This window comes from Truncatella angustata, assembly GCF_020726525.1.
Source record: "Truncatella angustata strain MPI-SDFR-AT-0073 chromosome Unknown BKA67scaffold_5, whole genome shotgun sequence".
NCBI lineage: Eukaryota > Fungi > Ascomycota > Sordariomycetes > Amphisphaeriales > Sporocadaceae > Truncatella > Truncatella angustata.
Genome location: NW_025763385.1, coordinates 2,027,309 through 2,048,642, shown reverse-complemented (window position 1 = coordinate 2,048,642; position 21,334 = coordinate 2,027,309). Strand labels below are relative to the sequence as shown.

Below are 21,334 nucleotides of genomic sequence, written 5' to 3'. Positions count from 1 at the left end.
CACCAGGGTGACCAGAATCTGCCGCCTCTGTCGCAGCTATAGCCATTTTGTAAGTGTGCTGTTCCCAAGGTTGTGATGGCCGTTCCAGCAAAGGATGGGTTTTATGAGGGCCACGAGGGTATTGATGGAGAAAGTGAAGCTACAGACTTGTTACAGCAGCATTGAGAAGAAGTCAAGGAACGAATGAACAAGTCAAATAGAACAAGAATCAAAATTAAAATTAAATCAAACTTAAAATCAAAACAACAGTTTCACGAATGACGGCGCTCAATTCTTTGGGCATGTTGCACGGAATGTCTAAGAGCCCGTTTTCTTCCAGCCGTAAATTTTCGGCCGAAACCCATATCATTCTACCCCAAAGCAGCAAACGCCCTTATAGTCAGGGTGAAGGAAGTAGACACCCCTGGCCGCAGAGCCCCATCGTGTATCCGTTGCCTCGTACAAATTCAACCCGTTTGCATACGCGATTAACAAGGTAGTAATTTGAACACGCATCCTAGAGTTTGGATTTCAAAGCTTTTCACAGATGATTAAAATTCGGCAAGTATTTCCTCCGATTCTGTGAGGCCCCGAAAAAAATGACTGAATGAATCATTTGGCCCATCACAAGTTAAATCACCCAAACCGTTACGGGCACTGTTTGCTTAAGGTCACAAGTTATCTGCCCACCTACAGGCCCACTAAGGTACCATTACAATTACCCACTCCATGACCCGCCGTGCCGTGCCCCGGGAGTCTCTCCATACGTCGATCATGGATGGGAATTACAATTGTTTACGCCTACGGCGGCCATTGGTGTCCTTGATTCGGTTCAGGTTCGATCTATCTGCAGCGCCAAGAAGATTCATCTGTCGCCCGAGCATTTCTGATGCACCCCTACCAGGCCAGCCATTTAATGCATCAAGAAAGTTAATTGCATCGAGACCTTACGCATCGAGCACCAACGCGGCCGTCGCTAAGGCTTCTCAGACTTTCATGGAAAATCTGCAGCGCGGAACTCATCAATTGACTGCTGATGAAAAGATTGTTCGCAAACTCGGTTTATTGTTAGTCTCCGAGTGAGCAGAAATGACCCCGTATTAATCAAGCGTTATGTAGCGAGTCGCATCATATAGCATTGCATACTCTCGGTCAAACACGGGCCTGTATTCTCGCCTATCGTTATGCAATGCCACCACGATTGGCCGTGCCTAGTGCACGACCAGAGCTCATGCAATCCGTCGAGACTACGATTGCTCGCATCGTTCTCAAACATCCAGTCCTGCAAGTTGGCATTATCGGCGAGGAATCGGCGGAGCCCTCTTGGATCTTTCTTCGAAGTATTAATCTTCACAATCATATCAAGTGGAAAGTATTGGGCAAGAACGAAAACTTTCGGCATATACACACCCACATATTTCGGTCAGAACTTGATACCACATTTACGAACTTCCGCGATGCGCCGGCGTGGAAGGTGGTAGTGTTACATCAAGACGAATCTGATTTCATTGAGGTTTTCCTCGTTATCAATCATACGCTTATGGATGGATCCGGGGCTAATACTTTCCATATGGACTTGCTGAGAGGCCTCAATGACACAGCTACATCGCACATGCCCATCCTGCCACCGGCAGCTTTGGAGGATCATGTTCTCACACTTCCTGATACTTGTTCCAATCTTCCTCCCCCGGCAGAAGACCTTGTCGTGTTTCCAGTGGACAGTAGTCTTCGCCAAAAGTTTATAATGGAGGAAGTGGACCGGCCCGGGTGCGGCGTAGATAGTCCAACATTCGCAAATTGGGCCCCGATCCGGACATTTCCTGTCAAAACACAAGTTCGCGACTTTTCTATTGATTACGACACTTTCGCCAATATCCTTAAAGCATGCCGCATGCATAACACAACATTCACTGGCCTTCTCCATGCCCTTACTCTTGTATCTCTTGCACCACTGCTAAATGAGTCCGCGGCGCCTGGTTTCGAGAGCCTCACGGCCATGGATTTGCGCCGATTCTTGCCTTCACATCCTCCGTCTCACCCATGGCTTGAACCGGCACACGCAATGGTCAATTATCCAAGTTTGATGATCCATGCCTTTGATGCTCGCGCTGTCGCCAAAGTCCGCTCCATGATTTCTCTTCAAAGACCTGATCCTTACAGATCAGCTGAACTTATGGAGGGTATGTGGTCTATTGCAGAGAAGGTCCGAAAAGATATAGACAGAAGACTGGATATGGGACTTCAAAATGACATAACCGGCCTTTGGCAGTATATCAAAGACTGGCGATGGCATCTTAGCGAACAGGTAAAGAGGCCTCGACGATTTTCATGGACTATCACCAACATGGGGGCAGTGAACGGGACATCTTACGCATCAGATCCCAGAACTCTAGGAGGTGTTCAAGACTTGAGCGAGCGTGACCATTGGGCTATTAGTCGCACACAGGTTGCCATGGGTGCAAGCGTTCCCTTCGCGGCCTTGTGTATATCCCCTGTAGCCGTGAAGGGAGGGGAACTTATTGTCACATGTACGTGGCAGGATTCCATTTTCGATACAAGACTTGGCGATCGTTTCGCTGCCGAGTTGGAAAGGTGGCTTAAGTTCACAGCACGGTTTCACAAGGGATGGCCGGCTCAAGAATAGGTAGACACCTGGAAATCGGCGATACTAGAGCTTTTTATATGGAAGTCTTTTCTCATCGGTCTAAGTATTAGCAGTACTGAAATTTGTCGCAGATAAACCAATTTAGAGTTGCTACCAGACAGATGCTACTCAGTGGATTCCAGTAAGAATATGGCACAGAATTCCTTCCAAGCCGTCAGTCGCATGTACACTACCCGGCAACACTTATCACAATATGGCACTGAAAATTCATGACCGCGAAATCGGCCAGGGTCATAAATATGCACACCAATCTTCAACATCAGTAACACCAAGATAGTGTATTTGTGCTGAGGCGTTCTTAGCCCTGACAAGGTGCAGCATCCACTTCATCAATGATGGTTCCCCATTGCTCTCCAAAGCACATAAAGTTTACGCCTCCCTTCCATCAGGGACAGGAAAGATGTGTCATATTCACTTTATACAGCAGTTGATCTAGTGAAGTGGATTGGTAGTCTATTCCAGTGGAATTAAAGCCACCTCTACAAAAAGGATTTTCAAATTTCGGAATTATGAACTGATCAATAGTATCGCGCACATCTTCATCCCTATAAAATCTCTTGGGAATTACTCAAAGCTGAAGCCCAGGCGTAGAGCTAATTGATACACTTAACATCGCTTGAGATAAACCTCGAGCAGACCCAGCGGACCATTATCAAGGACGTTGTGGATTTCGAATCGGGGGTCCGCTTCTTTCAATAGAGTCTCAAACTCTGCCCTGGTACGTTGTTTAGCTCCACAGTTGACCAGCATGATCATGTCGACTTGTCTAGCCAATCTCTCACGATGCCGCGGCCACTTGCCTAACTCTGGCAAAACAATGTCATTGATGAGTAGCGGCGTATCGGGACCAGAATTCTCAAGACCGGGTACTAAACTTTTCAAGATCTTAACAACGTCGCGATCTGCCCAGTTGTGGGTGCATTGGCGGATGAGGAAGACTGCAGCATTCTTTTCCGGCTGAGGGTCGAAAAAGCTGTGCTGTACAAATGAGACACGATCACGAATCTCATCCGTAAGTCTCTGTTTCCCTTGATTGAGCATATCGATGTTTGAGTCTTGCACGATGAACTTCAGATGTGGCAATTGCTTTGATTCAAATTTCGTCAGTAGCCGACTTCAGTTGAACGAGGTAAAAGACTCACGCTTGCGAAACTCCTGGAGACATGGCCATTGCCGCCCCCAACATCGACCACTGTGCCATGAAGGCGTGCCCAGTCGAACCCGTCCCTCAGCAGGTTATCAAGATGTGCATCCACTGCCAGTTTGTTGATCAGCAGTGTCCCATTCGAACAGCGATGCTTTTGTTCCATCATTTGTAATCAGTTGGTTACTCACTTTTACGCCAGCCAGCCATTGCCTTTGCAAACCTTTCGGCTTTGTCGGGATACTTGGCATAGTAGCCAAAAATCCCCACGCCATGGTGCGTGACAAATGGATTGTGTTCACTGTCAGCTTTCGACGGGTTTGCCCTGAAGCAATCACCGCAGTCGGCAGCTGCCTTGAACATTTCATCCGCGCTGGCAGCAACCGCCAGAATGTCAGAACAGCGGTCTCTGAGTGGATTGGGATAGCACATGGAAGCATTATATGTAACTTACGAGTAATGAACCATGGATCGAAAATCCTCATCCTGACTCATGATGAGGGAGTTAGGGCTGTGGGAGACGAGACCAGCTTCTGGTTCCTGGAAGATCCGGTATGTTATTAACTGGCGCACGACGCGGCTCACGCGATCCTCGTCGAGACCGACATTTTCTGCAAGTGTCTTCAGAGGAATGGGTTTGTTGCTCGGCACTGAGTTGAAGAACCCAAAATCAAGCGCAGTTTGAAGACCTCCCAGGTCGTACGGAAGACAGCAAAATTGTCGCCAGAACTTCTTGGGACCATCAATCAGTTGCTCAAGGTCCTCCAAGGATGTTTTCAGGCCTTCATAGAGTTCCTGGTACTCAACTGTCTCAGGTGTCGCGCTCGATTGAAGCTGGAACGTAGGGGTTTGAATGTTGTTGGCCTGCAGATACGAAGTAACTTCTTGAGTTTTTTTCAGGATGTCCTGAGCGAGGGCTAAGATGAGAGGAGCTTTCGCGGTGCCGTTGGTTTGACCAGCCATGATGAATTGTAGCGTCACAAAGATGTCAGCCTAGAGTTTCGTGGTATCAGTTAACAAGTTCGCCCACATCTACCATATTTTGAAAAGAGTTGGCAGAACTTGTATCAATAACTCAGCCTATTGCTTTCGCCGTACTGTGGATTCTCACTGCTTCATGCAGGAATTTCGAGCCGACCCGAAAAGCCTCGGCCGATGCGTCAACGGCCATAATGATCGCCATTCGGCAGCTGCAGTATCATTGTCGTCGGCCGCAAGCTTGCATACATTACAATTGCGACTGAGAGGTTGCATTATTTCTGCGACGGCAATTCGACGGGTTTCTCTTTTGGTAGCGGGTATTCATCCTTGGGGGGAAAAAAGAGCGTGGGGACCCGGCTCATCGTACAACGCAGGACCAGACTTGTGCTTATAGATAATTTATAGTAACGCAAAGAGTAAAATCATTCTTGTAATCAATTTAGAACAGACTTCTGTTCATTGGCCTCAATTGTCGTGATTATCAATAAATAATAAGAAAAATGGCCGCTGCAAACCAACACGAGCCCGTCGCCATTGTCGGAATGGGTAAGTTCTCCATTTCTGCAAATAGGCATGTGAATGATATTGAAGCGTAACATTAGGCTGTCGTTGGCCAGGCGGTGTTTCCAACTCGCCAGAACTATGGGATTTTCTGATGGAACGGTATGACGGCTTGCAGGAGTTCGATAAACCTCGTTACTCTGCCGAAGGATTTTACCATCCTAACACAGATCGTCCGGGAACAATGGCCATGCGGAGTGCATTTCTGACAGAAGGTGATGCACGGCTCTTTGATTATACCTTCTTTGGAATGACAGCTCTCGAGGTAGAGACGCTCGATCCCGGGCAGCGAAAGCTGCTTGAGGTGGCATATGAGGCCATCGAGAATGCTGGAGAGTCCTGGGAAAGCATCTCAGGAACGCGTACTGGAGTCTTTGTTGGCAATTTTTCTGTGGATCACTGGATGATACAGCAACGGGATTGGGATAATCCCAGGCCGTATGCATTCTCAGGGGCAGGCACAAGTATTTTGGCCAACCGAATAAGCTACGTTTTTAACCTCAAAGGACCAAGGTAACATTATTTTCTCAGTTTTTAGTGTTCAGTGATACGATTTGTATGCTAATAACTGGTTCGGAGATTAGTCTTACAGTTGATACCGCTTGTTCATCGTCTATGTATGCCCTCCACCTTGCAGTCAACGCTATACGTGCGGGTGACTGCGACTCGGCCATTGTGGCTTCGTCAAATTGGATCGGTGATCCAGGCGTACAAATGGCACTAGACAAAATGGGTGCGCTCTCGGCCACATCGAGATGCCATACCTTCGATTCTCGTGCTGATGGATATGCTCGAGGAGAAGGCTTTTGTGCTTTATATTTGAAGAGGATATCTTCAGCTGTTGCTGATGAATCGCCAATCCGTGCGGTTATCAGGGGCACTGCTATCAATGCCAACGGCCGAACCGGAGGCATATCGAGACCTAGCGTCGCCGGCCAGGAAGCCGTCATCCGCGAGGCGTATCGGAATGCAGGGGGTCTGCCTTATTCTGATACGAGTTACTTCGAGTGCCATGGTACTGGCACTTCCGTGGGGGATCCACTCGAGGTTGCAGCTGTTGGACGCGTCTTTGCGTCTGAGAAGCCCCATGGAGAGCCTATGCTGGTGGGATCTGTCAAAACCAACGTCGGCCACAGCGAGGGTGCGAGTGCCCTTGCGTCAATTATGAAGGTAGTTCTCTCTCTCGAAAACGGCATCATTCCCCCAATATTCGATATTGAAACGCCAAATCCAGCGATCGATTTTGAAGGAGCCAATGTCAAAATTGTGACAGATGCGACAAGTTGGCCAAATGGCAAGTTACGAAGGGCAAGCATCAACTCGTTTGGTTATGGCGGCTCGAACGGACACTGCATCTTGGACCATGTCCACAGTGTGATTCCCGACTACGTGAAGCCTGGGGTACGGCCAGGCCAAGCTAATGGCAATTCAAGCAACGGTATCACTTCAGAAGAAAGTAGGAGCACAAACGCGAATGCTGCTAATCACACTATCACCATAAAAGTGACGGGTGCAGCCACTGCAGCTACTCGTCAACTTGTACTTTTGCCCTTCTCCGCACACAACGAAGCATCGCTGCAGATGAATATTGAAGCCCTGTCTAAGACCATAGACAGGTTTTCTTTGGCAGATGTCGCGTACACGTTGGGAGATAAACGCTCCAAGCTCTCTCATCGGTCATTTCGTATCGTGGACAAAAGCAGCGCTGCACAAGGCTTGCTTCATGATGGCAAGGTCTGGAGAAGCCCTGCTCAATCCTCCAAACTCGCTTTCATATTCACAGGCCAAGGAGCTCAGTGGCATGCGATGGGTGCTAGTCTATTCGAATACCGAGTATTTCGCACTACTATAAAGCGCTTAGATCATGTCCTCGAAGCACTGCAAACACCACCATCCTGGACACTGGCCGACGTTCTCTCCGGAAAATGTGACTCAGGATTAATATAGACCGCAGAGGTTTCGCAAACCGTATGTACTGCGGCGCAAATTGGTCTCGTAGATCTTTTGGCTTCGTGGTCAGTCCGGCCGTCAAGTGTGGCGGGGCACTCGTCTGGCGAGATGGCAGCTGCTTATGCCTCTGGCTACATAACCGCTGCAGAGGCCATCGTAGCAGCCTACTTTCGCGGCCAAGCAGTATCCAGAAATAAGGAGAACGGTGCCATGCTGGCTGTTGGCCTAGGCCCAGACGAGGTTTCCTTCAAGTACCTTGGTGACTGGGGACGGCAGGTTAATGTGGCTGCAATAAACTCTCAAGATAGTGTCACAATATCTGGAGACGCGGAAGCCATCAAGAAGATCTCCGAAGCCCCAACGGCAGATGGAGTGTTCAACCGGGTTCTCAAGACAGGGGGTAATGCGTACCACTCACATCACATGAACATAATTGGTTGCGACTATGATCAGGTACTCTCCAATGGGCTCAAACATATCGAAAATAGAGGTTTGGTCAATAGACAACAGTGTTATGACCGCGTCCCATGGATTTCGTCAGTTGCCCCAGGCAAAATTCCCCCCTACCTCACAGCCGTGGAATGGAGTTCCTACTGGAGAACGAATCTCGAGTCCCCTGTACGTTTCTATGAAGCGGTCTCAATCCTATTATCATTAGAAGGGTCTAAACAAGTCCATGCTTTCCTTGAAGTTGGACCTCATCCTGCTTTGAAGAGCCCACTGGCTCAAATAGCCCAAGGCCACGGGAAGTCGATAAGCTACGTCTCGACATTGAAGCGACAAGAAGATGGTCGAGTTTCCATGCTCCAACTCGCCGGGCAATTGTTCTGTCTCAATTATCCAGAAATAAACTTAGCGGCCGTCAACTCCGTCGATGACTTACATTCAAAGGGTATGCAGCGCGGTTGCACTGCCATCGACCTTCCCCAGTACCAGTATGCATATGGTCCAGTCATCTACCATGAGAGTAGGCAGAGTAAGGAGTACCGGTTTCGAACCGTTCCAAGACATGACCTACTAGGCTCCAAAGTCGTGGGTAACGCAAAGCTGAGACCTCAATGGCGTAACATATTGCGTCTCAAGGATTTGGCATGGCTAAGTGATTACAGCTTGTTATCAGGTGAGAGCTTATTTCCCATTCTTTTATTTTTGAGGTCTCTATTACTCCCGACTACAGGGTTGCCCCTGGTTTACAGTTGGAAATTGGGGAATGACACTGACTCCAAACGCTAATAGATACCGTCTTGCCCTCTGCTGGATACATTACCATGGCTGTAGAAGCCGTATCCCAGGTCTACAGTAGCTTTCCGGGGCCAGTGAAGATCACAGGTTATACCCTTTCGAATGTTCGTATAAAGGCGAGCATGAAAATCCCGCAAGATGACTACGGTCTCGAGGTCTTGACAAGCATGGAGACAGCCGGAGCAACGGACGCAACATCACCGGAATGGGCTACTTTTTCCATCAGCTCAGTAAACCGAGACACAGAGGAATGGACGGAACATTGCACTGGGCTAATAAAAGTTGAAGTATCGGAGGCCACGGTCTACACAGATAAAATAGACATGGCCGATGCTGTCTTACAAGCCGCCAATACCTCCGCCTGGTACAGAAAGCTCTCAGCTCTTGGGCTCAATTATGGCAAAAGTTTTCAATCTGTTTCCAAAGTCATGGTGGATCAAGATCTGAATTTGGCTGTCGGTCAGCTGGATCTGATTGCAGCAGCTGACAATGCTAAAGGGTACGAATCTAGCTATCCGCTACATCCGACAGCCTTCGAAGGTGCTTTCCAACTCGGTTTCCTTACCTGTCGCGGAGGTCAGATTGAGCAAACCGGTAGCGCGTTTGCTGCTGTCCAAATTCCACAGATTTACCTCAAGAACGGTATTTGTGAGGAAAGTAATACTGTCGTTGGTTACGCAAAGCGTCATGGGCTACGAGGTTCAGACTGCGTTGATTTACAATTACTAAGTCAGAGTGGTAAGATCGTTATGAGTGTAGAGAACCTCCGTTTCGCGAGTTTCATCAGCGCTCAGCCAAGCTCAACAGATGGCGTTGTCGGTGGCTCATTGGCACGACTCGTCTGGAAGCCCTCCTTTCGTTATATGAACAATCGACAAAGCCGTAATATGTTCCCGCCCCCACAAGAGAACGTCGAGATAGCACCACTTTGGGGCACCACAAACAGGTTGGCGCACATGGTCGTCTACGACATCTATAGAAAGTATGCCCAAGGTAGAGATGGGCCGAAGCCTTCAGGTGAAGTGGGTCACTTTCTCGCATGGATCAAGCGCATGGGAGAGAAAGATCAATCTGAGCCGATTCGAGAGGCAAGGGGCCTTTCGAATGACGAACTCCTCCAAAGAATCAATCAACTCATTCACCAAGCCCCGAATGTCACAGAGGTCAAGATCATCAAACTTCTGCATGAGGAAATGGCGGATATCCTATACGAGCGAAAAACTGGAATCGATATTCTTATTCAAAACGACCTGCTGACACCGTTATATCAGACTGGACTTTTAATGACAAGCGTATACCCACAACTTTCTAGAGTCTTGGAAGGATTGGGCCATTCCAACCCGAACCTTCGCATTTTGGAGATTGGCGGTGGAACAGGTGGCGCAACGCGGATAGCCGTGAAGGCCCTCAGTGGACCGAATGGCACCAAGAACTATCATGACTACACTTTCACCGACGTGTCTCCAGGCTTCTTGTCGTCTGCACGGGATTCAATGACTGACTTTCAAGATTTTAACTACGCCGTATTGGATGTTGAAGTTGATCCAGTAAAGCAAGGTTTTGAACCTGTTTACGACCTTATCATCGCATCTCAAGTTCTGCACGCCACTATCAGCATGGCCAATACGTTAGCAAATGTACGAAAGATGCTAAAGCCAGGTGGCCAGTTGCTTCTAGTCGAATCCAACCGCAATTTTACAGTGCATGGTATAGTGGTGGGTACGTTCACAGGATACTGGTTTGGAATTCCCGATGGACGAGTAGATGCCCCTTTCATGGGCCTGGAAAGGTGGGACTCAGAATTGCGAAAAGCAGGCTTTTCGGGTCTCGATATAGTGTTGGATGATTTTCCTAGCCCGCACAATACTACGTCTGCGATGCTTTCGACGCTGCTTAGACCATCCGAGTCGACCCACCAGGGGAAGCCCGCTCTTCATATCCAGATACTCAACTGTCCGGGTGCCTCCACGGCTTTAGTGGGACGAATTTCTGAAGAGATCGACAAACGCGGATATTCCTTCCACACGGCATCATTCGACGATGCATCGACTCTCATCCCGCCAAAGTCACATGTGATAGTCCTCCTGGACGAGAAGCGACTTTCTTACAGTACTGGCGAGAGATATTTCCAAACTCTCCAATATTTAGCACAAAATACCGTAAGTCTAGTCGTCCTTACGAGTTGTGGTATGGTGAGCGGTCACAATCCACACGCTGCAATGATTCCCGGATTGTTGCAAGCTCTTAGGGCTGAAGGCTCTTCGGGCAAGTTCGCATCAATTGACATAGATGCTGATGGATTTGCTGTCGACACGGATGAATTAGAAGACCTTGCTCGCTCTATCGTTGATCAGCAGCTCTCGTTGAGCAAAATAAATGAAGGTGGCCCTGGACCTGAGGATCGCGAGTTTGTTTGGCAAGATGGTTGCCTGTGGGTGAGTCGATATGTGACCGACATGAGCTTGCGCCCAGAGAACAGCCCCAGACATACGGTGGTCGCGTCAGGTGATTTTCGCTGCAGCAGTGAAGATGCTGTACGAGCAGTGTTTCAAGCTCCAGGCTATCTTCCCTTGACGCTAGAGACTGACAAGGAAATGTGGCAAGTCATACCAGAGAATGACATCGAGGTCAAAATTGCGGCCTCCGGCCTTAGCTGGACACAATCAGACTCCTTGACAGGCCGGTCTGATGCATTCCATCCCTCTTCTGAGTACAGTGGAGTTGTAACAGCGGTAGGTGCGAGCGTGATTGGTTTTGAGGCTGGTGATCGTGTCTATGGACTTGGGATAGGTTACATTGGGAATTACTCGCGAGTTCCCGCCTCCCTGGCGCGCAAAATGAGCGCGTGTGATGATCTTGTGCAAATGGCTAGCATCCTTGTACCCTAAACGGCAGCTGTTTACATATTTGACCACATCGCACGACTGAGGAGGGGACAGACTGTGTTATTTCTGTCGCCCACTAACGAGGTTGGACTGGCAGGAATCCGGATCGCTAAAGCTAAGGGAGCCGATGTTTGGGTTGTTTTTGATACACCTGAGCAGGCAGATTCACATGTGGAGATGCTAGGCTTACCACCGTCACAAGTCCTTTCATCTCTCGATCTCCAACAAGCGGGAGGAAAAGTCTTACAGCGTGGTTTTGACGTGGTTCTCACCACGGCAACGCAAGACAAAGATCTCTGTGCGGCGCTCAAGGTACTAGCCCCATTGGGATATCTCATCAAGGTTGGTCCGGCGAACCCGGGAGAATCCCGAGGAGCTTTCACATCGGAGCTGTTCCAGAAGAATGTCAACTTCTCTTTGGTAGATCCATTGGTTCTTCTCGGTAGTAACCCGCAGCTCTGCAATGAAATCATGGATACAGTCGATGGTTACTACCGTGATGGATTCATTGAACCCATTCATGCGGTTACAAGTATAGACATAACTGATCTGGCGTCTTGCCAGATAATAGGAGATGTCATCAAGGATATGCAACCGGGGAAGTTGCTTGTAACCTTCAATGATGCCAACGCTTTTTCAAAAGCAGCTTCAGCTACGCCGACAATTCGATTCAATTCTGAGGCTTCCTACTTGATAGCAGGTAATTTCGATGGCCCAGTACGGGCACTGGTCCGCTGGATGGGAGAGCATGGGGCGAGGCACATAGTTCTCTTATCCACTCGTGATATTTCGAGCAATACTGAGGACGATAAACTCCTCGCAAGACTAGCAACTCGTGGTATTTCACTGCAGGTCGTCCAGTGCGACATAAGCGACAGAGATGAGATCCTGCACAAGATTCCCCAAGCTTCCCAAGAGCGTCCAGTCAAGGGTGTTGTGCATTTGGCTGGGCCAAATCTTCAAATCCCAACAATCGACAATGTTTCGCTCTCGGCTTGGCGCCAAAGTCTAGCCACCAAGGTGGCAGGAACGAAGAACTTGCATGAAGCAACACTTGACTCGAACCTAGATTTCTTCGTACTGGCTACGACTTCTCCGACACCGCATGGAGCGAATGCAGCCGGTGACCACTTCTTAGAAGCGTTCGCACGCCATCGCTGGCATCTTGGTTTGCCTGCGTCGACATTCTCGTCTGTCCTGGTCGCTGACGTGGAAAATGAGACTTCAAAACTAGGCTCGAATCTGCATGTGGCGGGTACAATCGTATTGAGCGAGAAGCAGTTCCTCGGGTTAATTGAGCCAGCATTCTTGAAACAGAACGTTTCCCCGCCCTCATATAAGCAGCGGGAACGACTGGGCCGAGGACAAGATCCCTTCTCTACAATCAATATCGTTACAGGCGTGGAACCTTCCACTATATCACCTGCACCGAGCGACCATGTGGTGTCCGGAGTAGAGGCAGCCATACTGGCGAGTCCGTATTGGGCTGAGGACGGAAGATTGTCTCACATCGTGCGCGCTGTTTCGGATGCCAAGCGACAGTCGTTGTCCAACACGACGCGCGATTCGGAGGAGGAAAGCCCTCGGGCGGCCATGGAACGTCTGCATCGCGAGTTCGATGCAGCCATCGCACAAGGTGGATTAGGAGAGCGCACCCAAACCGTGTCATTCATAGAGGGGGCCGTTATGCAGGCCGTGGCCAACGTGTTGTTCATCGACGTCGAAAGCTTAAATCCGGCTAAGTCGGTGGCTAATCACGGTGTTGACAGTCTAGTTGCAGCCGAGCTGCGAAGATGGTTCAATCAGGCTCTCGGCGTAGAACTCAATATGGTCGCCCTACTAGATCCGGATACGACTATTCACGCCTTGGCCGAAAGCATTGTCGATATGGCGCTGGCCCATAAGCAAACATGAATGGGAATCAACGAACAAGCCAGGGTCTTGTGGAGCAGGCGTGAGAACACAAGAGATCACATGTAACTTAGTCTGCCATAGTGAACAAAATAGCCAATGCGAGAAAGCTGGGATATATGAATTTGTACTTGGCTTACTTATTAAAAATTGACACTTGACCACATATCCTATATGTAACAGGCTTACACTCACCCCGTGACTACGTGCTTTCTAACGTTGACTTGACGCATTCCGAGTTTATCATGGATCAAAGTCGAAATAACAGAAGTAGCAGCAGAATATCCGGAAATAGAATCGTATTCTTCGTTATCCTCACCTCCGTGGCATGAGAGTCATTATAGATATCAACGCTTTCTAAAGGCTTATGGGTTCCGGGCAAGAATGGAACTTGGCCTGTACAGGAGCTGAAAGTGACAAGAGCAGGGGTAAGACCGCGCTACGAATACTGCCATCGCCTACACAAGGCAATGAGCAACGGGTACCTTTAACAAGCCATAGCTTTTGGGCGCATGAAGCCTATTAACTTCACCGGAAAGTAGTATTTACACTATTATTGTAGTATAGGTAGAGATTCTATCTATTATTTTGGCAAGTCTAGTGGACTGAAAAACGTAGAGTCGAAACAACATCCCGCACAAATCCCACCTAAAGTTCCAGTGCAATGATGCACCTACTTATCACCAGACTGAGTCTCGACAAAACCGTCCACAAGGGCTTCCCAATCCTGGTTCTGGGATTGCTGGGACATGATAGCTGATAAAAGTTCGTCCAATTGGCCTGGGCCCACCCATCCTGGTTCCGTCAGCTCTAGAGACGACCATTCATTCATTTGTTGATTGCTCAGTGTGGAAGTCTGAAGTAAGCTGGAGGTTACGTCTGGTTGTCGATCGATCACGCCTGTTGATGCGAGTTTGCCAAGCAGCTGAACTAACGTATGGGCACCAACTTCAGCCATACTACTAATCTCTGCGAGCATGTTCAATCTATCGAGGGCATCATTTATTGCCCGCAGGCACCCTTCCCGAGTCACGGCAGCCATACTGGCCCGAAGAGGATCCGTCTTGGGGTCGACGCCTTTCAGAGCAGGTAGGGGACGGCCGTCAGGATCGTTTGGAAAGTGCGGATCTACGCACAGGCACACCAGAAGCACGGCCGCTTCGAATGAGGGGTAGATGAGGCCAATGAAGCGCGTGTGGCTTCCTCCAAGCATGACGTGCAGGGAGGCGACCGCGTCCAAAACATGAAGTGCCGCCGCAGCCAGGACTTTTCGCTGTGTACATAGCAGCACTCGTTTATAAGTCGGTAGAGACTCCATAGCACCAGGCTCACTCAGGACTACCGGTCGGAAATTCCAGCAAAGAGACTCGAAAATGGAGATTCGTAGAAGCTGCCTCTGCAGAGGGAGTTTAGCGGCGCACTTATCCCACGTTTTATTGGGGTATAGAGCGAATGATGGCGGCAGGGTGGGCAGAAATTCTTTGCAAAACTGATCATATCGTTCTTCAGCCATCATCATGTCGTACTCCGGGATCTGCAGGCCGAATTGATCCCAGAAGGCCGCAAGACGCGCTTGGAAAAGACGCTCGGCGAAACTCTCGAGCGCATCGGCATCGAGTTCCACGGTGCCATCCCCGATGTGGGACATGAGTCGCATTTTTGGCCAGGTTCCCTCACTTAATCCATCGGGAAGGAAAGGCACGCGGTCAAGTTGCCTCGACAAGAGGCTATCCCACACATATAGATTACAGAATGTCCTGCGTCGCATCTCTTTCTCCAGCTCATCCATACGGTGAGTCTTCACGGGGGACTCTTTGTGCATGCCAGCACTCTGCGCTATTCGGATAGCGCAGCTCAACGCCTGCCAGAAGCTCTTGGTCTTCCCCTCGCTTTGAAACCCGAGTCCAAGGAAGGCATAATACTGCACGCGAAGCAAGGAGCCTGAGCCATCAAGCAGGTTGCTAATAGCAACAAGCTCGTACGCGATACCGTCACAGGTGCTGCGTATATCGGACAATGGTATACCACGAATTCTGTCTGCAGTATAATTCGGCGAGGGGAGAAATTGGGACGCGTAAGAGCAAATCCTCAGCACAAGAATCACAAAGTCAATGTCAACCACGTATTCCAGTTGTTCCTTGGTCCACCATTGCTTGTACTGCGCTAAAAGCCACGGTGGGTATATCAAACGATCGATCCTATCAGAAAAACTTCATGCTCAGCACCCATCAATACGGGCTTGTGCGACGTTGTCGAGAGCTGCGAGGGAGTAGAGGACTGCACTTACCAATCGACCTCGGCCAAGAAGTGCTGGATCAAGAAATCCAGAATCGAGCGGTCAGGCAATCTCTTCATTAGCCTCTTCACCCGCTCGACGGCCTCACCCGTTATGGGTACGGCATCATGGTCTATCTCTTCATCTAGCCCTAACTGTGGACGGTTAATAAAGCGCTCGAGGAGAAAGAAGCAAGCTTATGCTAGTCTAGTAACGATTATTGTTACCGTCCGACGCGGACAGGACTAATGAAGAGAACAATCAAAAAACAAAAATAAAAAGAGGCAATGGGGAAACTGGCCGCTAGACTACCGGTATGCAGTGTGTTTCGCCGGCGCTCGGCTCTAGCTTTGCAGCTTCATCGCTACGTATGCTCCCCTCAATCCTCGCTTGACATAAAGATGTTGTCGGACCTACCTTTCGAATCAGTGCCAACGTGTTCGAGTTGCTATCCTCGCAGTAGCCAAAGCGTTCGGCCAGCGACGAAGCCCCTTGAGCGGGCGGGGTCGCGGTTTTGCCGTCCGAGCCGGCGGACGAGCTGGACGGGCCGCTAACGACGATCTCGTCCCGGGTCTTCTCGTCGTGAGTATCTGCAGTATCAACTAGTCGCGTTTCGGGCTCGGCGGCGCTCTGGTAGGCTGGTGAAGGGTAAAAGGTGCATTCATCGGGCCGGCGGCGTTTGGTGCAGTGATTGCAAGGGTATTCGCGATTGCACTAGATAGCGATTGCCCCGGACAGCGGGGCTTGAATCAGCAGTCGTCGCAATATCACGATGGCAAAGAGAGGGACTGGGGGACAAGGTGGAGGAGACCCTCAGGCTAAGGGTGCACTAACCTTTTGCTTGCGCGTGTAGCAGGGAATACAAGATGAAATGAGGCGTTTTCTGCGCATGCTCTGCATTGTCTCTCAGTGGGTGGTACAAATTTAAGCGGTGGTGCCAGTAATGAGGTTGTTTGTGCGACTCAATGGAGGAAGGCGCCTTGCCGTCACTATATGTTGAAATATAAAACATAAAACAGAAAATATAAAACATAAGACGCAGCGGGATCTGCCGTTTAACGGCTAACTAGACTAGACTAAGGCCAAGGCCAACGCGAGTCCTACACCATCGAACGGCATTGCCCCGGGAATGAGCCCATTGGCAGCCTGCTATGTGGGCTTCGACGTACTACTGGGCAACAACATGATGCTCCGGGCAGGGGCTCGATGTTTATCCAGCATATTCATATGTAGATTCTTCGTGATAGTTGGGAAATAACATGATAGTTTGAATGCATGTCAGCATGCGGTCTACACGAGCGCAACCTCAGGTGACTGGTATCAATTAGACACTCCCTCTTGATACAAGTCGGTGATAAGGGTGCTTTGGGCACCGTCTTACTTGTCGAATCAATTCGGTGTACCTGGCCCATGTAATGACCGTGAGCTGCAGGTGTGGGGGGTTTATGGTGGGGAGGGGGTCTGGATCGGTGGTACCATCACCAAGCGGATCTAGAAAATATAAGCGTCAATGAAACACTTTCGGTGGGAGCTAGAAACTTTTGCCCGGTTTTGCAAGCTTTCCGTGGAAAGAATCTGGCGCAGAGCAAATCATATTATATAAGAAAAACCGAAGAATGTTTCACCCCCTTTTGTTCCACCCTATTATAATTCGTGATCGCCACGTTTTTTCCGTAAGGGAGAGCTCCTCGTCAGCATATTACGTTACCCCACGCCGCTTATATCACTACACTTTCCAATCCCTTCGACCCGAAGCCCGCAATATCAGTATGACCAATCGGATGACCTAAATATCACCTTTTTGATAGCAGTAGTATTAAAATACATAGTCGCTTGCTAAACATTATTATTAGAGCAATTATATCTTCAAACGCTTTGATTTCAACTTGTTTATAAAGAAATGTATTCTAGTATTATAACTACTAAAAAGTGCAGTTAAATTCATTTGTATACAAGGGATATTTATTGGAAATATTACAGTACAACGTGATCCGGTCCGACGGGGATGCATAAGGCCATACGAGAAGGAAGCAGCTGCCTTAAGGCTTACTTGCCAAAATTCTAACAAGAGGTGGCAATCGAATGTTCGGTCCCGGTAAAAGAATGCCTGCTTTCCTGAATGAGATTAAATGCATCGACCCGGATCGAAAGGTAGTGTCAAACGAATCGAGAGGCTTTATCAGACTGCATCTCCTTCAATTGCATTAAAGCCACACTTGTTTGTCGTCGTTATTTCCAAACTCGAATTACAGCCTCGCCAAAATATGTTACAAATGTGTAGTTTGTGCTCGATGGTCCCTGTCGACATATCCCAGTCTTGTTAACAAGAGCGGTAGCACCCAATCTTATCTTTTAATCACAAAATATGAATTGATATTGTACTTGTTCCTTCTGAGGCTACCTTGTCTGGATTGAGACTCGGAGGTTCTTGTCATTATGTGATTGCCAAGCCTCAGCCACATAGGCGCTTCGTAGTGCAAGTGCACCTCGTTCCAGGAATGTAAATCTCGGAAGCTCTCGCAGCCAGAACTAAATTCGCCCATAGCCTCAGGACACCGTATATACACTACTTTGGCAGAATAAGACTTAAATTCTGAAGCCTCGAACGGTCCCAAACCGCGTATTTTAGTTGCACGACCCTATCAAGACAAACATCGGACATCATGCCGAATTGGCTCCCTGTGTCATGTGAATATGCTTGGTGGAACGTCATAAAATATCGTACCGGACTTGAGGTCTCAGAATGCTTCTATGTCGCTGATAGATGGGGTCAAATTGGCCCGTGGAAACATGTTTAGAAATTGTGCGATGATAAGTTCTCCTCCGCCCGGAGTGTGGTAGCAGTGTAGAGCAAACTACTACTTGGGAACTTGGACTTTGGATCTATCGGGTATTATAAAATTCTGAACCGAACTGAAGTGAGGTCATGAAGGAGTGGTCTCAGCGAATGGAGTCAAAGTTTCGGGGCCTTCTCGTTGGTTCGGACGCGCAACCTTCATCCTCGGTTAATCAGCTGAAGGATTTTGCAAGGCCCGTAACCTAGCCTTGGTGGATTCTGTTCGACGCCACGTCTGACTGTGAATACAACATGTGCTGATTCGATTCCTCTGACTCGGTTCCGCCGATGCGGTTCTGTTATGATTGGTGAAGTGTGATTTGGCACTTAGCACTCTCATAGACCATGATCCTGTCTTGTGTCGTAACGAGCAACTACGGGCGAATTGACGCCTCTTGCGCTGTGGCCGATGCTAACACCCATGACTCTCTTCGGCCGGAGGGCTCTAAGCTGTTTAAGCCCGATATAGTCTGTGCATGCTTTGTTTTGATATTTGATAGCCTGGGTATAAATTCGTGGATCATTACCGACGGCTATGGTGATGTTTCAAGCCATAGCCACTCGCATATCGTAGCTGACTCACCACATCGTGACCATGATCTTTTTCTTCCCCATTGTGGCGCTCTGCCTTGAGCTATTTCCTCTTGCTACTGGAGCATCTGTGCCTTACTACTTCCATCATACTCCAGTTACTCGGCGCGATCTTTCAGTTGAACAAGTCCAGAAAGAACTTGGAAGCGTCTTGTCCAACAGTACTCTCATCTTTGGTCCCTCAAGCTCCCAGTATCCAAATGCTACCGATAGGTATAGTACCTATGCGGTGCCGGACATTCAGATTATTGTGAGGCCAGGAAAGGAGTCCGACGTCTCTTCTATTGTACGTTCTCTATCTGTTTGTCACTTAGCGAACGACCTTACAGATCTGTGACTTAGGTTCAGTATGCCAACCAGAACAGTATCGACTTCTTGGCAGTCAACAGAGGACATGATCTTAACGCTTGGGCTGGAACCCTTTCGGGCATGCAGATAGATATGACGGCACTCACAAACGTAACGATTCAACCTGATGGACAGACTGCTTTGCTCCAAGGTGGAACATACGACGGAGAAGTGACAAAATACCTTTATGACAACGGCTACGTTGCAAGTAAGTGCCTGACTGCCTTTTTTTCTTCGCTTCAATTTCGCCAGAAGTGATAAATGTTGGATGATGGTTGATGAGTTTGTTCAGCGACTGGCGCTTGCGACTGTGTAGGTTTGTTGGGCGCTGGTCTAGGTGGAGGCCATGGGCGTTGGGAAGGCTTCTACGGTCTGGTCTCCGACAACTTTGTGTCGTTCAACCTTGTCCTAGCCAACGGCACAGAAATCAAGGTCAACAACGAGAGCCACAACGACTTGTTCTGGGCCATGAAAGGCGCAGGCCACAACTTGGGTATTGTCACCAGTTTCGAACTCAAAATTCACCCGAATCCAGTGGAATCATGGTATTATAAGTTTTACCGCTTTTCAGGAGATAAGCTTGAGATTGTATTTAAGGAGCTAAACAAACTACACAATAACGGCACTATCCCCGTAGAGATGGCCAGTAATTACGGCGGCTTCTGGTGGGACACGACTGTCAGTGACACAGAGGTAAGCGAGAGTCCTGCACGCGCGTGACATCGTCTGACTTGGCACAGGCCAGCATTTATTGGGTATTCGCCTATGCCGGGCCTGCCGCAGATGCGGAGGAGCTCCTGCAGCCGTTCAATGATATTGGTTTCGCATCGGCAGAGAACGGTACTCTTCCGTATCCCAACATCTCCGATGTGAGCGGGACGGGCTTGGATGGTCCGCTATGCGCGCACAATCAATCCCACATAGTGGCTACTGCAGGACTGCAGGTATATAATATCACAGCAGAGCGTCAGATCCTCGACCTGTTCAACGCGAAGGTGGCACAATATCCAGGCCTCAAAGGAGGTCATGTTGTTCACGAAGGTTATTCAATCAAGGCTGTCCGAGACGTTGACCCAGCCTCGACTGCTTTCCCGCTCCGTGATGACTACCTACTGATGTACATACACCCTCACTCTGACTTGTTCAAGCATACTCTGTATGTTTTCTCACGTGTGGGTTGCTAACGTGAGATCTCTTATTAGGTTTTTTGACACGACGATCGCAGAGGGATCGAATTTGACAGAACCAACAAAGAAATGGGCTGCAGAAGTTCGCGACCTCTGGAATGCCGGTCAGCCGGGCCGAAAACCTTCAACATACGTCAATTATGGCCTCGGCGACGAGTCGCTCGAGTCCACATACGGTTACGAGGCTTGGCGACTGGAGAAACTCCGATCGCTTAAATCACAGTATGACCCTGACAACCGTTTCCGATTCTACATGCCTATAGTCCCCAATGGCATGTCTCCAAGGGTTTGAGAGCAATGCCTATTTTGATGAGCCTCTAAGCTGGTAATTGGTGGCCCAGTTCTGTTTATGTAGGAACGGCGCCATTTTTCACTCATTAAAATCATACTTATAGCATAATTGTGTTTATCAATAGTCTTCACCTGTATTTATTCATCACTCTTCTTGCTTCCTAGATATTCTTACCAATCCTTGTAGACCGACCGTTTTTAGTTGTTAACCAGTCATATCACTTATGCCCCTACAGTATCTGTAAGATCTAACATGAGAAAGAAATCCTGGGTGTGCATGCATATAAGCATGTAGGGGGAATAATTGCATCCCCGCCAAGTATCATTAAATTAACTAACCTAATAGAGATTAAAATGCCTATAACCATATAATATTAACATTAATAGCGCTATTCATTTTAATACCGTGTTACAGAGCAAATAATGTCTGAATAAATAGAGCGTAACCGAGCCTTTTAGAGGTTAGAAAAGGGCGAGTTTGTCAAGTT

The 21,334-nt window shown here is 48.7% G+C and overlaps 5 protein-coding genes across 5 annotated transcripts; 3 read left to right on the top strand and 2 right to left on the bottom strand.

Moving 5' to 3' along the window:
* The first annotated feature begins 611 nt into the window (after nt 1-611).
* On the top strand, nt 612-2,653 carry BKA67DRAFT_692374 (alcohol acetyltransferase-domain-containing protein). The gene is made up of 2 exons (XM_046109208.1): nt 612-1,046; nt 1,099-2,653. Exons 1-2 carry the CDS (start codon nt 709-711, stop codon nt 2,621-2,623), a joined length of 1,863 nt encoding a protein of 620 aa, XP_045957399.1. The 5' UTR covers nt 612-708; the 3' UTR covers nt 2,624-2,653.
* Nucleotides 2,654-3,250: 597 nt separating this feature from the next.
* On the bottom strand, nt 3,251-4,751 carry BKA67DRAFT_659763 (S-adenosyl-L-methionine-dependent methyltransferase; the record flags this gene model as incomplete). Its single annotated transcript, XM_046107511.1, has 4 exons — nt 3,251-3,730; nt 3,787-3,899; nt 3,980-4,161; nt 4,243-4,751. 4 exons carry the CDS (start codon nt 4,749-4,751, stop codon nt 3,251-3,253), a joined length of 1,284 nt encoding a protein of 427 aa, XP_045957398.1.
* A 518-nt stretch (nt 4,752-5,269) lies between these two features.
* On the top strand, nt 5,270-13,481 carry BKA67DRAFT_637287 (uncharacterized protein; the record flags this gene model as incomplete). The annotated part of the gene is made up of 7 exons (XM_046105688.1): nt 5,270-5,315; nt 5,372-5,843; nt 5,915-5,934; nt 5,968-7,241; nt 7,278-8,400; nt 8,517-11,401; nt 11,462-13,481. The coding sequence occupies 7 exons, from the start codon at nt 5,270-5,272 to the stop codon at nt 13,319-13,321; spliced, it is 7,680 nt and encodes a 2,559-aa protein (XP_045957397.1). The 3' UTR covers nt 13,322-13,481.
* Nucleotides 13,482-13,849: 368 nt separating this feature from the next.
* On the bottom strand, nt 13,850-16,733 carry BKA67DRAFT_568636 (uncharacterized protein). The gene is made up of 4 exons (XM_046103042.1): nt 16,428-16,733; nt 16,011-16,307; nt 15,606-15,748; nt 13,850-15,528 (listed from the first exon to the last, which is right to left on the bottom strand). Exons 1-4 carry the CDS (start codon nt 16,491-16,493, stop codon nt 13,992-13,994), a joined length of 2,043 nt encoding a protein of 680 aa, XP_045957396.1. The 5' UTR covers nt 16,494-16,733; the 3' UTR covers nt 13,850-13,991.
* Nucleotides 16,734-18,357: 1,624 nt separating this feature from the next.
* BKA67DRAFT_678230 (uncharacterized protein) lies at nt 18,358-20,847 on the top strand (the record flags this gene model as incomplete). Its single annotated transcript, XM_046108848.1, has 6 exons — nt 18,358-18,396; nt 19,064-19,306; nt 19,363-19,576; nt 19,661-20,061; nt 20,109-20,485; nt 20,571-20,847. The coding sequence occupies 6 exons, from the start codon at nt 18,358-18,360 to the stop codon at nt 20,845-20,847; spliced, it is 1,551 nt and encodes a 516-aa protein (XP_045957395.1).
* Nucleotides 20,848-21,334: the final 487 nt, after the last annotated feature.